Genomic DNA, 17772 nt, shown 5'->3' with positions numbered 1-17772 from the left:
TTTGGTCAAAGCGGTGTGGCAGCCCCAAAACATCCCAGAAAATATAAGAAGTGAGAAGGACAGAAAGTAGACAGAACAATAGAATTCCTACGGGGCACCCAATTCGTACACCAGCAAAAAGCAGATAACGACGTGTCAACACGAGGTTAATCCAAAAAAAAAATCCAAAATTCTGAGAAAAATCGAAATCGTTCAGGTTTAGTATAGTAGATATTAAGTGTGTTTCTCTAGGGAAATTTGTTACCGCTACGTGTGCGTATAGCTACAGATCAATCGACATGACTGCTTGTTCAGCTAGTAGCTACAACGTCGCAAGACCGGACATTCACAAACGTCCGCGCGAGAGTCACGTACGTATATAAGGGCATCTTCAACGGGGCGATCCATCCCGCGCCCGCGCGTCCGGATGGGTTCAGCCGGACAAAAACCCGGCCCAGTGCGCGGACTCATTCCTAAAACGGATGGCCGCGGCGTCCGGAACGACGCAAACCCGGCCCAAATCTGGGCCGGGTTTGCGTGGCCGCGGACGCGAAAGGCTGGTCGCTCGCGTCCGCCCCTTGTCCGCCCCTGGCCCGCGTGTCATAGACATAAACATTTGTTTTCATTAAAAAGAACCCATTACAAAAAAAATTTAACTACTACTTCTATCCTACTACGTACAGGGCCGGCGGCCTCGCCGGCTCGCCGTCGGGGCCGTGGATTTCACTCGACGCGGGCGGCCTGTACGCGTGAGGATTCCACTCCAGCTTACCAGCTGGGTGGCGCGGCAGCGGCGGCGGCAGCGGCGGCTTGGGCGGAGGCTTTCATCCTCCTCCTTTCCGTCCTGAAAGGATCGTATGCCGCACCTAGAGGGGGGTAAATAGGTGCTAACCAATTTTTAGTTCTTTTTCAATTTAGGCTTGACACAAAAGGTAAATTCTCTAGATATGCAACTAAGTGAATTTACCTATATGACAAGGTTATCAACTAGGCAAGATATAGCTACGCAATATATGAGAGATAGAGTGGGATAGAGGTAACCGAGAGTGGAGCACGCGATGACACGGAGATGATTACCGTAGTTCCCTTCCTTTGCAAGAAGGTACGTCTACGTTTGGAGGAGTGTGGTTGCTACGAAAGCCAAACCAACAGCCACGAAGGCTTCACTCAGATCTCCGGTGAGCAACGCCACGAAGGCCTAGCCCACTTCCACTAAGGGATTTCCTCGAGGCGGAAACCGGGCCTTTACAAGGTTCTTGGGGCACACATCCACAACCAAATTGGAGGCTCCCAAATCTGTTACAACACAACAATCAACAACAATACATCAACACAAATCAACTAGGGAACCAAATAGGAACACTAGCATTAGATCCCTCAAACAAGAGAGGGGGAAATGAAGAACGCTTCGGTGAGGATGTAGATCGGTGTCTTCTCCTTCGAATCTCCAAAGATCAAGAGCTTTGGTTGGGGGAGGAAGGAGATCTTGCAAATCTTGTGTTCTTGAGGTGGCTCTAATGGTGATGAAGCTTGGCAGATTTTTCTTGCAATGATTGAGCAACCTGTCCCTTTGGAGGAGAAAGCTATTTATATGGGTGGAGCTTTCAGATCTGACGTTGGGGACGAAATCCACTAACACCGGAAGTTCCGGCCAGGATGGCCGGAAGTTCCGGCATCCACCGGAAGTACCGGCCACTCGGGCCGGAACTTCCGCCCTTGATAAAAAACCTGCAAAGCAAAAGAAGGGGCGGAACTTGGGCGGAACTTCCGGTGGCCGGAAGTTCCGGCCAAGTTCCGGCCAAGTTCCGGAAACTTGCGAAAACCTTACAGGACATTACTGAGCCACAAACTCGCAATTCCGGAACTTGCCCGGAAGTTGGGTGGAAGTTCCGCTGACCGGAACTTCCGGTCCTGAGGAGAGAACCTGAGCACAGATGACGCTGAGAAGCTTCTGCTGAAAAGAATCAGGCCGGAACTTCCGCCAGGTTAGGCCGGAACTTCCGCCAGATACAGAAAAACCTGCAGAACTTCAGAACAGGAAAACCAATACACCGAACCAACATAATCTTTGATGGCTTGTACCTGTCTACATCAACACACATAAAAATATACATAGTGTTGACGTCAAACACACAAAACCCAAAAGGGCGGGAAATGTTCTTTCACGTCCGAGCACCTCGGGCGCGCTCGCGCTCCGCCTCCTGCGGCGGAACCATCCGCTTCCCGCATACCTCAAGCTCCTGCAGGGCGGCGCGTTCCACAGCGGTGCGTGCCTCCAAGCGGACGCGGGCGGGGGCCTGGGCCTCGTGGTTCTCCTGCCGCCGGCGCATGCGCTCTTGCCGGCCGCGCTCCGCCGACTCAGCATCCTCCCGGGCGCGCCGCTCGGGCGAGGGCATCTGGATGAGGTGACGGGCTGCTCGCATAGCGATCAGCTCGTTCTTCTGGCCGAGGAGGTCGCCTAATCGGCGGCGGCCGGCCCGCCAGGTGGCCTCGTGCTCCTTCGTCACGCGCGTGAGATCGGCGAGACGCTCCTCGATGGCGGCGTTGATATTCGCCAGCGCGAGGTCCTCCTCGTCGACGGGCTCCTCCGCGGCGGCCGCCCCCTCCTCCACGGCCTCGTACCAGCTGTCCGCGGTCTCGTGCCAGCCGTCCGCGGCCGCCTCCACCATCTCGGCGTCGCCTGCCTTCTTTGCCGCCGCCTCGGCAGCGACGCGGAGCGCCTCGTCGTCGGCGACCCACCACGAGTCCGCGCGCTCCTCCTCCTCCGTCCGCGGGAACCTGGCCCGGGCGGCGAGGGAGAGCTTGGCCCACGTGGCCTGCAGGGTGCGCGGCATGGCGCGGGAGAAGCTGGAGTGGCCGCCGGAGAAGGTGGAGTGGGAGAGGAAGGTGATGCGATCTGTGTGAGACCGCCGCCGTCTTTTATAGCCGGCGGCCTGGCGGGAAACATGGGCGCGAGCGCGCACGCCAATGGCGTTTTCGCGCGCGCGGGAACCTTGGTGGCGCGCGAGATCTTTCCCGCGCGTTCCACTGCCCACCATGGCTGTCCCGTCGAGGCCTGCCATGGCGCAGCGCCGCGCAACGAAGACGAACCACGTGGCGTCTCTTTGGATCGCCGCGTTGGGCGCCGCGTGCGACCCAAACGGACACGCGGACGCGGGGCGCTGTCCGCGTGTCCGGCCGGCCATGCAAACGGCCCAAAACGGACGGCCCAGCGCGTCCGTTTGGGTCGGCCGGTTGGAGGGCATCTCCAACCGAGCGACCCATCTCGCGCCCGCGCGTCCGGATGGGTCCAGCCGTAATAAAACCCGATCCAACGCGGCGACGCACCGCAAATGCGGATGGCCGCGGCGTCCGGAACGACGCAAACCCGGCTCAAATCTGGGCTAGGTTTGCGTGGCCGCGGATGGCACGCGGTGTCCGGTCGCGTCCGGGCGCTTGGCTTCTCGTCTCCCTTGGGCCCACCTGTCGGTGACCGGGGAGGCTATTAAATGTGGACTGGAGGGGATCTATCACTCCACTCCCCGAGCGCAACCGCCGCCATGGCCCCGAAGCGACGGTTCGCTCCCGGAGCCAATGACGACGAGGCCAGCAGCAGCCGGCGTCCGCCGCCGGCGCTGCGGGCCGGAGGGAACCGCGGCGGCCTCCACATCGGAGAGTTCGCCCGCGGAGGCGCGGCATTGCCGCCACCGGTGCCGCTGCTGCTGCAGCCTGCAGCCCAAGCCGGAGTCCTCCTCCGAGGACCCCGACCTCCGCGCCGCGCTGCTGATATCGGCGGCGGAGGAGGAAGCTCAGTGGCCGCAACTCCAAGCGGCCATTCGCACCTCCGCGATGGAGGAGGAGGCCCGGCAGGCGGTCGAGGACGCCGAGGCCTGGGAGCTCTTCGCCCAGGCCCGCCGGGAGGTGGAAGAAACGCGGCGGCGCGAGGAGGCCCGGCTCCGCCGCGCGAGCGGCAGCGGCAGGAGGCCAGCGCCGCGTGGAGGAGGAGGCGCCGTGTGGAGCGGGGAGGCTCCAGCGAGCCGAGCGTCTCGCCCGGCGAGGAGAGAGGCGCAGCTCCGTCTTCTTGCGGCGGAGCGGCGGCGGGCTCCGGCCCGCACTCGCCAGGAGGAGGCCCTGTGGTCTCCGTGGCCGGAGTCCCCGCCGCGGTCGAGCCACAACAGTGCCTCGCCGCCCGGGGACGTCGTCGACGCCGACGCCGACGACGCCCACACGGACTAGGCGGCGCACCGGCGGCCACCGCGTCATCGACCAAACCCTAACATAGGGTTTTTAGTTTAAAGCCCATATAGAGGGCTTCTTTTGTTAGTTATTTGCCCAAAATATGGCTATGTACAAATTTGCCTAAAATAGGGCATATGCTTAATCAAATTTCGTTTAAATTTGCATTTTAAATTTATATTTCATATTTGTTAGAATATGCGCCGCGTCCGCGCGTTGGGCGCAGCGTGCGACCCAAACGGACACGCGGGGCGCTGTCCGCGTGTCCGCGCGGTCACCCAAACGGCCCAAAACGGACGGTCCAGCGCATCCGTTTGGATCGCTCGGTTGGAGATGCCCTAAGCTGCTTTGAGATAGGAGATTGGGCCGACCCGGCTGACCCAGCGGGTCACTAAGGATCGGCCCTGCTGACCCAAATCTCATTCGAGGCCGACCCACGTGACCCATTGGACCTGAATTTTCGGGCCGGGTTAGCGACCCAGCGGGTCAACCCGGCCCATTCCCATCCTGAGAGATGACACATCACACATGAGAAGTCTGCCCTTCAATCGAAGGCGCACGCAAGTTCTCGGGAGCTACTTGAACTCGCTGCTGATGATAAACAATACCCGGAGAAGGACGTGGAGGAAGGTAAAATGGTCATCTCGTCTAAAGGATTCAGCACCAAAGACGAAGGGCAGCACTTTTCAAAAAAAAAAAAAAAAAGACGAAGGGCAGCACAAGGAGCATGCCAAACACCAGGTATGTGTACGATCAGAGATGGGGAAAGCGACTGAATGTTGATGGTTCATAGGATCAGTTCACTGGAGCGGGCGCTGGGATGACGGTATGAGACCACAGGCCAGATGATTTACGCTGCATGCCGCCACCTTGAGCAGTGACGTGATGCAACAGAGGCAGAACTAATGGCCATTGAAGAGGGTCTGCAGCTTGCGATAATTTGGTCCCCCTGGAGTTTACACTGGAGACGGATGGGGCAGAGCTGATCAAGGAAAGTCCGCCAAATCTGTCGGCTTATGCTTTCAGAGCGAATGTCATTCGTGAACTGGTTCGGGAATGGGGAATTACAATAGCTAGCCTCAGAATCTCAGTGCAGTTGTAGGTCCCTTGAAAGCCATATTCCTTCGACCGATCTCTCCTACATCAGATGTAAGACAAAAAAATGAGAAGATTTGAATCTCCCTAAGTGAACTCTGAGGGAAACCCATGTAAGCTTTGTATTTTATCTGTTGACCATGTAGAAGAGAACATAATACTACAATTAGATAATTGTTTTGATAGACATCTGAATCTGAATAGATGAAAAGTAAAATCGAAACCATCAAGTTACTGCAAGAGAAGACATAGGGTGCTCTCTATCTATGATTAGGATAAGCTAACATGGATCTTTCCACATAGGGCACATTCCACGGACAACCGTGGACAGGTGTTCATACAGAAGTCCTAGAATTATCCTTCCTATGTAATCATGTAGGGATTTATTAAGTGTTTAAATAATGTATGTATAATGAGACTGGCCGGTCTAAAAAAATTACAGCTTATCACAAATACCATACTTCCAATTAAAAATGAAAAACCATTGAATAGTTTTTAGAACTCCTATTCTTGAGTTTTTCTTGGAAGAGAGTCTCGATCTCAGGCATGACTTAGTGACGACCTAAACATCTATATCATGAAAGTACAATATGTGCAATATATGTGAAAACACCTAAGGAAAGGCACTCCCATGCTTCAAGCATGATCTCATGAAAAATGAAAAAGGCAAAGAAATTACCAGGGGATATCAAGATGTGTCAAAGAATTATTTAGGAGAACTACTCAGCATCCATATTTTACAAAATAGATACATCAGAAACCACATTGGCGAACCTGACAGCCACCGGATGGCAGAGTAGCAAATGGTGTTAGCCATGAACTAGCTAAGATAGGTAGAATTCAGAAAAGAGCTGAAGTATGGCGTGCAAACTTCCCTGGGGAAATTGCAAAAGCTAATGCTCACGAGTCATGATTGTAATTCTATGTTGATTTAATAAATTTCCTTTCCCCCACACCAAAAAGGGTACAATTTGTTTGCAGGTTATTCTTTTGGGTACGAGCTAGATTCTGCTTGAACCGGCTGCTTAAATTTGACCAGGATATCTACAGCAAGGTTTGTTGGCGGCATACTAGTTAACTACTTGATGGATAGCTGCTTTATGCCTTTTTTCGATGGTTGGTTTTCATATCAACCCTCTGTAATCCTTATGTAATAACGTACTGATATCCAAACTTTTTAAGAGAGTGGATTCTGTGACCGGGTGTATACGTGAGCACGCGTTCGTTACCGTTGGATGCATATCAGCACCGTTGGATCAACTAACATCCGTTAAACGGCCGTCTGTTGTCACGTCCTCCTCCACAGCCCACACCACCGCGCTCCACATGACCAGCGCTAGCTCCCTCAAAAAAAAAACATGAACAGTGCCAGACACCGGAGCGCCATGGCCAACACCTCGTCCTTGGATTCCATCCGTGACCAGCTAGCGCACGGTGATGCCGAGGCGGCGGAGGTAGATGAGCGCCCTGTATTTCCGCCGCCGCCCTTCCTAATCCCACCGCCGCCATGCCCCGCGAGACGTCGCCGCCTCGCCGGCCTGCAAGCCGCCCGCCGTTGACTTTTAGGTGGGTGGATAGAGGCGCTATTGCGGCCGCGCTGAAGAGGAAATTCAGCCGCGCCGATGGATAGAGCCCGTTCTCTCCAAATCCGTTCATGGCAGAGACGCTCGCGTCGATGTGCTGCGGTTGGTGGTAGCGTGAGCGCGTGGTGTTGTTGATGCTCGCGCGGGCAGGATGCTGTAGGCCGGCGCGGTGACCGGTGAGTGGGATGGGGCGGCGGGGAAGATGGGGTTAGGTGGCGCGATTCATCTTCCGCGTCGTGCTCCATGGCGATTTCGATTTGTGAATCAACCGATCCCCAAATCGAGCGCCCATCTCTGCAACCACATCACCGCCGTCCGCTCCGGGGTCGCTGCACCCTCGTCCCCATCAACGGGGCTCGCCCACCGCGACGACACCAGGCTCGCCTCGGCCGTGCGCTATCTCCGCCGCGCCGAGAAGGATCTCGCGCGCCTCGCTGCGTCCGCCCCTCGACGCGAGCCCCTCGGCCGCCGCGACGGCCGCGGCCACCACATCCTCGACGCCGCCGTTCGCGGCCACCAATCCTCGACGCCGGCCCTGTGGCCTGTGACGGTCGGCATGGGCTGCGAGGAGGTCAGCGAGGAGGCCCCGGAAGCCCTCGCCCATGGAGGCTTGCAGGTGGCGCGGGACCGTGCGCGCCCAGGCCTGGTCGAAGCCGTTGGAGGAGTACTTGCCCTCGGCGGCCAGGACCAGGGCGCCGGCGCCGGCCCCTGGGGAGGCGCGGACGGCGGCCACGGCAGAGCAGAGGGCGGAGATGAGGGGAAGGCCCAGGCGGTGCTCCCCGGCGCCGGTGATGGTGATGAGGTGCACGCGACCGCGCCGCTCCACGGGATGGCCCTCTTCTCTGGGGAAGCACACGGGAAGCACATGCATGGGGAGAAGTAAGTCCGCCGCCGCTCCGCTTCATCAACCGCACAAAGGGATCCGTCGAGGCCGCCGAGCTCTGGCAGTCTGGCGCCGCGTCGAGGATCACCATTGGCAGCTCCATCCAGAGATTGGGTCAGTGGTGGCTGGAGCCTCGCTCCTCCTCAACGGATCCGTCCTCTGTGAGCGCCTCGAGGTCGATTGCTACCCAGGGGCACCGCGTTCGTGCTTGCCTCGCCCGCGGCGGAGAACTGGCAGGATACGCTCCACTGCCGCTGCCGGACCCTCAGCTCGCCCCAAATGAGAGCCCAATATTTTCCTCCCTCTAATTCCGCTCGTGACAGAGCTGCTCAATGGAGCCAATATGCGATGGAGAAGAAATTGGTTGAGGGTAAGATGCGATGGGATTTGGAACCAGTCAAAGGAATCAGAAGAAATCGTTTTAAATACTAGTACATCACCTCACGGACAGTAAACGCCGTCAGACACGTGTCACTCAGTTACCGCGTGCTCACGTATACACCCGGTCACCAGGCTTCATCCGAACTTTTTAATAAAGCTGCTGTGTGCATCAGGCATAGGCCAGGTTGCGTATCCTCATTTTGAAAGAAAAAAAGACATACCTGAGCAGTTAATACATAAGTTAACCAAAAGAAATCTTAGTATGCAACTGAATCCGGTTTGAATTCTGTCATAGCACTAGGGTGTGTTAGCTACTTTGCCCTGCGTTTGTAAACAGAGACTAGTTCACAACTAGTACAAAAAAAATCTTGGTGAAAGCTTAAGACTCCTTACGCCTCTCTTTTGCATCATCTACGCCAGATTACAAAGCGTTGGTGCCTTACTGCCTTTTCCTATAGCTAGGCATAAGCTTTGCCTTCAACTCACGGTTAGCACATAAACTTAGATGCAATTCTCCAAAAAAAAATCTTGTAAGGAAAAGTGGAATCATGTCAGGACCGGTATCAAAACTTTTGGTGAATGTACTCTCACGGGATTTCCTGTATCAGGAATATGTGCAAAAATGAAGCTTGGGACTTCAGTAAATCATTTGCAGGCGCTGCTCTGTTACACCACTTTCTCTTCCAGTGTATGAAGTCGTTAGAAATTTAGCTCGAGGAGATCTTGGTGAAGGCAAATATGGTGGGATGGAGTCAAAATTATGACCAGGGGAAGCAGCAGCGGCTTCGGCCATGAAGTTCTGGAAAGGAACAGTGGTCAGTAGAGTACAAGGACAACAATGATGTTTGTAGGGCAAAATACGATGCAAAAGTAACGCATTTTGGAGTCCAAACATAGGACTGCAGAAAGTAAGACGTAACAAAAGAAAGTAAATGGAAGCAAAAAAATCATTCTACAGTGCTCACAACTTCAAAAATAGTTATCTAATTCTTCTGCCAAAGTTCTAACTTCAAACATCAACTAAAAAATGATGTACTTTAAGTACTCTCTCCAGCCCAAATTCCTTGACACATGTTAAGAGTGCACTTGTACTAGACATAGTATATGGCTGCGCCAATTAATTTGAGCCAGAGGGAGTAGTATATTTTTTGTGTAGAAAGTAGGGCAGAACCATTGCTGAAACTAACGAATTAAGTAACATACTGTAGAGATAACAAAAGAGGTAGAGAAGCATGTTGGTGTTATCTCAAACCAGCACTGCATCCTGTTGAAGTAGTTTACAAGAAAGAAGCACGTATCTGAAGGAATAGTCTACCAGAAGTAGTCAGCAGGACTCTAGCTTGCATACACACAGAATCAGTAAGGATTTGAAGAAAACCAGTATGGGTTCTATTCTGAGAGAGGTGGGTCTTTATGCGATCAAAAGGATTGAGCACTAGACAGTACACAACTACACACAAAACATAGGCCATGGAGAAGCAGTTTTCATTCAACAGAGGATGGGTAGCACCTTATGCTTTATACACAACCATGGAGGAGCCATTCATAAGTTATTCCCTAGCATAACCAGCTGAAATCATATCTAAAAGATAATACTGTTGCTCAGCAGAAGTACAATTAAATTTCTGGTTAATTGAATAAATGTCACTGCAATTTCCTGCTATTTGAGAAAGACCACTGCAATTTTCATCTTTCAAAAAACTCCACTTGAATTCTTGTACAGTTCACAAATGCCATTATGCCCACTTAAACACACATACCGGCTAATATACTCCCATGTTTCCTGTTGTACATATGTATGCATGGTGGTCCCCATCTGAATCAGGCTTAGTACATGGACTGGGTTGACCCAAACAGAATGTGCCGCGATTTCTTTTCTCCACCTCGCTCCTGAATCCCAACCTAACCCTAGAACTGCTGCGGCGGAAGCGGGCGAGCATGGCGGTAGCAAGCACCTGATTTCTGCACTCCCACCCATTTGAACATGTAGCTAAATTGATGGTTTTTGTATGCATGTCAAATGTTTCTCTATGCATGTTACTTTGAAGAGTAAAATCTGCTATAAACCATGAGTTTGTAGGGGTGGTCGGAATCAAACCATCAACTACAAATACGCTCGTGGCAGCGGTCACGGCACCAGAAGCAAAGACTCTCCCGATCCTCTCGCCTGCTTAGCGACTCCGCGTGCCGCGACGTCGCAGCCGCCGTCGAAGTGTACGCCGCCAACAAGCTCCTGGCGAAGTGGTACGCACCACGGCCGCTGGGCACGGCAGCGGTCCTGCAGCGGTGGAGGAGGACATTAGCGGGGGCCTGCACCTGTGCTCACAAGTCACAACACGCTCTGCATCCCCGATTTGCTTTGTCCAGTGTAGCTTGCCAAAAAATTTCTGCCGAGAAAGCAAATGTGCATCAAACTGATCAAAGGACAAGAAGCTAGCAAGCTGATTGATGTCTAGTATCTAGCTGATTGATTCCTCACTGACTGTCTACACATGAACCAAGACTCGCATCAAGCAAGCCAGGGAGCTCCATTGTCGTTGATTCAGTCGTCCATCCTCTGGATGGGAGGCACCGCCGATGCTGCTTTGCATGCGGGCATCGCTGGCGTTGCATGGGACAGGGAGGCGCCACCGCTGCTCTGTACGATAGAGGAGAGATCAAGAAAAGATACAAAGGGAGGGGATGAAGAAGACAAATATGACATGTGGGGCACAGGTGTCAGTGAGAGAGATGAGAGGACAGACCAATCCTTCTGTTTGGCAATAACCAAAATTCCACCTTAGACCAGGAACACTAAGTTTAGGGTGCTGATTCCAGGGATTCAAAATTGAGGGTTTGATCCCGACACATTCAAACCCTGGCAGACACCGGTGCGAGAACAGAGGCTGAGACAGTTCGGTTACTATCTACCGTTGGTGTTAAAGGGAGAACTGCGATGAGCCAACCCTGGTACGAGAGGACTGCTTTTCTCCAGGGGCTATAGTTTTAAGGCAAGTAGGCCCATAGAGTTGAGGGTTTGATCGCAACACGTTCAGACCCTGGCAGACACCGCTGCGCGCCTGCGAGAACAGAGGCTGAGACAGTTCGGTTCCTATCTACCGTTGGTGTTAAAGGGAGAACTGCGATGAGCCAACCCTGGTACGAGAGGACTGCTCTTCCCCAGGGGCTATAGTTTTAAGGCCTAGCCTATCGAGATGCCCTCTATGAATTCAATGTTTATTCCAGACTTTACTTTCAACCTGGAGCTATGTTACTTTGAACCTGGAGCTGTATTATGAGCGTTGAACCTGGAACCAAGAGCGTAAGGATGTTGAACTTGCCGCTGTAAGATTGTGTTCTCCACTTTTATTATCTCACAAATTTATCCAGTTGTTGTCACAAACTCATGCTTTTGTTCGGGTCGAGCCGGACCATGTCAGCCTGATTCAGGTAGAATCGGACCATGTATACGTATACGCGACAGGAAATACATATAGTATATCGGCCAGTATGTTTTTAAGTGAGCATAATGGCATCTGTGAATTGTGAAGAGAATCGCAATGGCGTTTTTCGAAAGATGAAAGTTGGAGTGGTGTTTCTCAAATTGCCGGAAATTGTAGTGGCGGCATCTATCCAATTAACCCCTACATTTCTTATAGAGAAGTCACTGTTACCTTTATCAGCTGCTCTGCAGTCTGAACATCTGTCGCAGAACTTCCATTGATTTCAATAGACATTGCATCCCCCTCCAGATCATTTATCAGGATGCTCGATCTGCTGACACGACGAATGTAATCAATTCTTGCACCAGTTGGGCCAATCACAGCTTCAGCATAGATAATTGGAATTTGCATCTTTTCAGTAACCTGTCAATTTTATCATCCACCATCACAAATAGATACTAATATTGTTGTCAAGAAAATTCAAAGCATTAGCAAGCATAGGAACTCTACAGTAGAAATCATACAAACCTGTGAAGTGATTGCTGGTGATTTAATAGTTAATGGATGTTCAACCACATGCGGTGGTGCTTCTGGCCCACACGCAGACACACGGCAGTGCAGAAGGTTTTCCACAGTGGCTGGTGGATATACCCTCATGGATGGAGATGCTTGTAGTTCATATTCAGACATGCCAAGAGTTGGAGGTAGATCAGCAGCAGCGGATGCAGATACCCTGCTTGGATGAGATTCACCTTCATATAATGATATTCCCAAGTGTGGATGTTTTCCCATTTTAGCTGATTGACATGTCTTCCTCATTGGACGTGCTTGTTGACCATGGACAGATATAAGGGAACGTATTCTTTCAACGGTAGCTGATGCACCAATTAGAGGGCTTGCTCGTAATTCATATGTAGCCAGGTTGTGGTGCGAACCTAATTCTATAGGAGCTGGTAGAAATGTTCTTATGGGTGGTGAAAATGTTTCTTGTCTATATGCACCTATACCATGGCATGGAGGTGTAACTGATCGATATCTTCCAAAAGATATAGGTGCTTCCCATCTGTACTCAAGCACATCATCTTCCACAAGATTCATGCTCCTGCATCTTGAATAGCAAGTTTGAGTCCATGGGGGTTCACGCTGGTGATCTTCAGAATGACAGACTGGACTAACTGCTTGTAGAGGTCCCTCAGGATGGTCACTGTAGTGAAAAGGGGGCATGCCCTCATGATGGTCACTGTAGTGAGTTTCCATGTGTAACATCGGCAAAGACACCTGAAGAATTAAAAGTTCCTCCAAACTAAATACTGGGAAGAGCAGAAATGTTCTCTAATTTTTGTGTCTGTTAAAGAAAATGTTCAAAACAGTGGCAATCACTTACATGAGGGTCGAATAATGGGATAACACCTCTATCAACCAGGTACTTCCTCAAATGAGAAGCAACGAGCTCCAAAGCCTTCCGCACTCGTGCAGGTTGTCCCCATATTTCAACAATCCTATCTTCTTCAAGTGCAACTAGTGGCAAGTCACAATCTGCATAGTCAAAGCATGCAAGGAATGAAATACTAGCTAAAGAACACTGGATGCTGGAACAATAAATCCAAGGAAAACACTGAACGAATGGCACACCGTAACTGCTTAACATCAGATGGAAAAGATAGCATGTCTGGCAATAATAAATAGGCGATAGCAACTTGTTATTCAAATAAAAGTGAACTAAAGGACATAAGAGTGAAACCCACTTTATCTATGGATGCAATGGAAAACATAATTCATCTTATAGACAATAAAGTTTTCTGCCGTTTCATTTATGGGCAATTTTTTGCAGTTAAATGCATATGACTATGCAATCAGCTACACAAAAACCAAGGAATACATGAGAGTGGATGGACGATTGGAAGAATTTGGAAAACTTTAAGTACACACTGTACTCAGTCTGAACCCTCTACATGTGTAGAACCCAAGTTTGAAGTATATAAGTACACACTTGGTCAATTGAATTTTCTGTTTCTGCCTTTACCTGGCGACTTGACTGATTTTTTGCATGACCAAAGTAACAGACCTATGAGCCCAACATTTTATACTACTGCATATATACATCCAAGACAATCATTACTTAGCAAAAAATATATTTAAAAAATGCCTTTTGAGCCTATGATTGGCACATCACACATGCAAGGTTAGTTGAGAGAATATGATAATGCAAGAAACCGTAACATCGTAAGCTTCAGACTTTCATATTCACCCAATAAAGATTCCAAGTAAACTGAGTAACTATGAGATTAAGTAAGCTGCTCGCTGACAGTTTAACTCTATTAGGAATTTTGTACGATTTTCATCCTTAGGATTTTTTCCTATGTATACCGTTTGATTTGTAGGATTGAATCCTTAGGCATGCATAGGAATTTTTCCTATAGGATTGCATTGCACTATGTTTTGGCGGAAAATTTCCATCCACTCAAACCTCATGCTAGAATTCCTTTGATTTTCCTGTGAATCAAACGCTACCTTAAAAGAAATTCCTGTAGGTTCCAAATCCTGTAGTATTTCACTGGACAGGACATTCTAATCCTGCGGTTTTCCTATTCCTGTGTTCTAAGAATCCTACGAATCAAACAGGGCCTATATGTGTACATCATCCAAATAACCAAATGTATACTGATACATTATGACAATCAGTGATATTTGTAGAAGGAAGCAGTGGATGTGGAAAAGTAAGCTTAGAGGTGCACCAGAAGAAAGAACTTACCAAGGACATTAATGTTAGTTTTAGAAGCTTCCTCAATAGAATTTATCATCAAACCCTGCTCCCCAATTAGGCTCACTGCCTGTTCAGCTGGTATAAGAATCCGTGCCACAGCTGTACTATCAGATCCCATGTCTAGACCATCGTCATTGATTATGTGCTGATATATCCTTAGTAGTGCATTCATGGCTGGAGGTATTGGTTCATCTGGTTGCTCCTTTGCGAATATGATAACCTTTCAATGAAAAAGGTGAAAGAGAATTTTAGGAAAACTGAAATGTAAATCAAACCTCCTTTCAATTCACAGAAGTCCATCATTTTTGGAAGGGCCAGCGGCTAAACTTTTATTAATCTTTACTACTTATAAAGTTTGGAGTTGGTGGTGAGTTCACTGTCCCACTTAAAATAATATAAGGTGGCACTAACATCTTACAAAGGAAATGAATAAACAACTATAACCATTCAACATGTGGGGCCACCAAGGGTTTGGATAAACAACCATCCACACACGTGGGGACACCAATCATACAAAAGATATCCAATAAAAAATGCTTTATAATCATACGTAGTACCAGCAAGTTTTGCAAAAAATAATATAAATAAATATATACAAGTGCTCTCCGAGAAACAATACTTTTTTTGCCAAAACCACACAACTATTTCATGACACCAAGACTTTTCCGAAAATCCTCATGAACATGGTGTGTGGTTTTTCATAGCAACGCACAGGCTCAATGTTAGTTTAAGATAGAAAAGAAGGAGTACAAGAGCGCGTCAGGAAGTCCATCATTTTTAGGACTACTGTATTGTAAATCAAGCCTTTTTTTATGTGCTGATATACACTAAGAAAGTAAAAGAATGTGTGGTAATAAGAAAAGGGCAAGATTAAATATTGATGGAATACCAAGACACAACATTGATGAAATAATAAGCACAGAGTTGAACAAGCACTAAATCCTTAGCAGTCAGTTCCCTGTTAGAGTGCAACTTCGCATCTTCATGTGGGCTAGTAGTTGATTGTGTAAGCCAAGTTTGACAGGGCCAAGAAATTTTATATACATGCAAACAGATTTTTATTAAAATGCTGCCATATTCTAGGCGAAAAGGGAATATAAAATTGTCTTCAATTATAGCAAACTTAAACCCTTAGGCTGGTCAGAAAATGCAGAGAAGACATAAGATATATGTTCAATGTTCAACTTACAACTCTTTCTGCCGCAGCAAGATGACCACCTATTATGCGGACACAGGCTTTTGTTTCCTCACACAGTCTTCTAACCTTTTCTCCTTTGTGGCCAATTATTTGACCGACCTTGGTGGCAGAAATTAAAACCCTGAAGACCGTGGTTCCAGGCCAACCAGGATACCTATTTTCACCAGCAGAGCAAGTGGCATCGTCACCGTAGTTGACAGCATCGGTAATGCCATGTCCCATAACAGTCCCAGGAGCTTCCTTTCCTTCTCTTTCATGAGATTTCCTGATCATTTGAGTAACCCACCTCTCTGTTGAATGTCTCTGCATCTCAGCCATTCCCACCAAGCACTGAAGCATCACAACAGATAGAGAATAGAAAAATGAAAAATTGTGTGCATTTTAGCTATTCCCAGTAGCACTGAAACATCACAACATACAGACAAATACGATACTGAAAGAACGTTGCACATTTCACCCATTCCCACTAGCAGTAAAGTATGAACACAGATATAAAAGCACAACATTTAAAAAAACACAGCTGGTAGGACGTTCCAGTTAAGCTAAATCACATTCATAGCGAGATAGAGGAGACTGAAATAACTCGAAGAATGCAGAGATTTTCTTGACAAATGCGCAATAGAACGTAATGCACCTAGCAACCTAGGGACCTGAACAAGTACATATTTTGCACCAAGGATACCCCAAAGGAGGCACAAATAGTATACAAGATTAAGGATTAAATCGAAGGGCATTTCAAGCTGATCTCAAGCAGCAGCGCGAGCAACCACTATAGGAACAACAACAGCTGGAGAGATGCATCGAAAGGTAAGCCTAAAACCCCACGCTATAGGCCCGCCATTATACCTAACAAGGGGGCTCCTTGTAGCAGCAGAATCTCAAAACTAAGCCGACTGGACCCGAGACCGCACCGCAGCGCCCTGCAGGCCTGCTGCGCTAGACACGCGAATCTGAGATCGCGCCGCAACAAATCGAGAGGGAGAGAGTAGATAAGGGGAGGGTACCTTGAGCCGCCGGCGGGCGTTCAGCGCCCCGTCGGCGGAGGCGTGGAGCTTGGCAACAGAGCACGAGAGTAGAGAGGGGAGGATTTAGAGTTGGTAGGGCTTTGAGGTTTAGAGTTGGTGGGGCCGCGCCTTGTATTACTCTAGAATGTTTGGTTTGCATAGTTTCATTCACAAAAACGGGTGCCGTTATATTTTACAAAAAAGTCCTCTATAAAGTAGGCTAAGTATAACAAGGATATTAGATTTAGCTAAAAAGACCCTACAAATAATAAGGAAAAAGCCATCAGGTCCTTTCACACCGCCGGAGAACTCAGAACAACACAGGCGGACTTCTTCTTCTGTAGCGGGGACTAGACCACCTTGTCTGGAGTAGAAGATATATGTCGCCTTGCGTCCTTCACAAGGCCTCCACATGGAGGTTGAACAAGCGCCAGTAGTCGATGCCGGTGATTGGAAGCCGCCCTTCGGCCATCCGAGTCGGCGGTCGAATTTGTACCGCCGAGATAGAACATAATGTTGAAGCAGTACCTCAATCCCACCAGCCAACACCAGCATCCAAAGCACTCTTCTCCCTCCCCCCCCCCCCCCCTCGCAGCCACGACCGACCAAGAGAGTAAGTAGAGCTCTTAGGAAACTGAGTAGGAAATGGATGCGCTTATTGATAGAGCTCGTGCTGGAGCTCTCCCCTTAGTCTTCCTTCTCTAAGACGCGGTAGAGAATCCCAACAACCATCATCCGGCGTCGCGCACATATGCTAGAACAAAGAAGCGCCGCAAGTCCTTATTTGTGGAGATGTCTGGCCGTAGCTCCTCCACTTGCCCCAACTCCTGCCGCCGGAGTGATGCAGTGAAGAACACCCGAAAAAGGATGCACCAAATCTGGCCAAAAAGATATAGCAGCCTACTCCAAGACGCCACTAGGAGACCAAATCCTAAGCTACTATCTACCCTACTAGATTCGGCTCCTCCCCATAGCGATCTCCAACCAGCAACGCCGACGAGAGAAGGCTTGGTTCGGGCGGCTTTCTCGGTGGGACTCTCAAAACTCTATAGCTGAGATACAGCAAAGGAATGGGAAAGTTCAATCTTAATTGGTTAGGGAAGAATAGTGAGGTTGTGTTGATGTTGCTTCTTATGGCAAGAATAGTGAGGTTGTGTTGACGTTGAACCTCATTGTTGAGTCTCAATCTTCGATTTGAAGAAATAAACCCAAGTATATCTTGAGTAGACATCGACAATCACCAAACAA

The 17772-nt window shown here is 49.5% G+C and overlaps 1 protein-coding gene across 1 annotated transcript; it reads right to left on the bottom strand.

The window, feature by feature from the left end:
• Positions 1 to 8358: 8358 nt before the first annotated feature.
• Positions 8359 to 16638, bottom strand: LOC127304166 (flowering locus K homology domain). Its single transcript, XM_051334868.1, has 7 exons — positions 16525 to 16638; positions 15512 to 15850; positions 14311 to 14542; positions 12943 to 13094; positions 12087 to 12836; positions 11790 to 11981; positions 8359 to 8935 (listed from the first exon to the last, which is right to left on the bottom strand). Exons 2-7 carry the CDS (start codon positions 15836 to 15838, stop codon positions 8774 to 8776), a joined length of 1815 nt encoding a protein of 604 aa, XP_051190828.1. The 5' UTR covers positions 15839 to 15850; positions 16525 to 16638; the 3' UTR covers positions 8359 to 8773.
• Between the last annotated feature and the right edge of the window lie 1134 nt (positions 16639 to 17772).

The sequence above is a fragment of the Lolium perenne genome, chromosome 1 (genome assembly GCF_019359855.2).
Source record: "Lolium perenne isolate Kyuss_39 chromosome 1, Kyuss_2.0, whole genome shotgun sequence".
Classification (NCBI taxonomy): Eukaryota; Viridiplantae; Streptophyta; class Magnoliopsida; order Poales; family Poaceae; genus Lolium; species Lolium perenne.
This window is presented reverse-complemented; position numbering and strand designations above follow the sequence as displayed.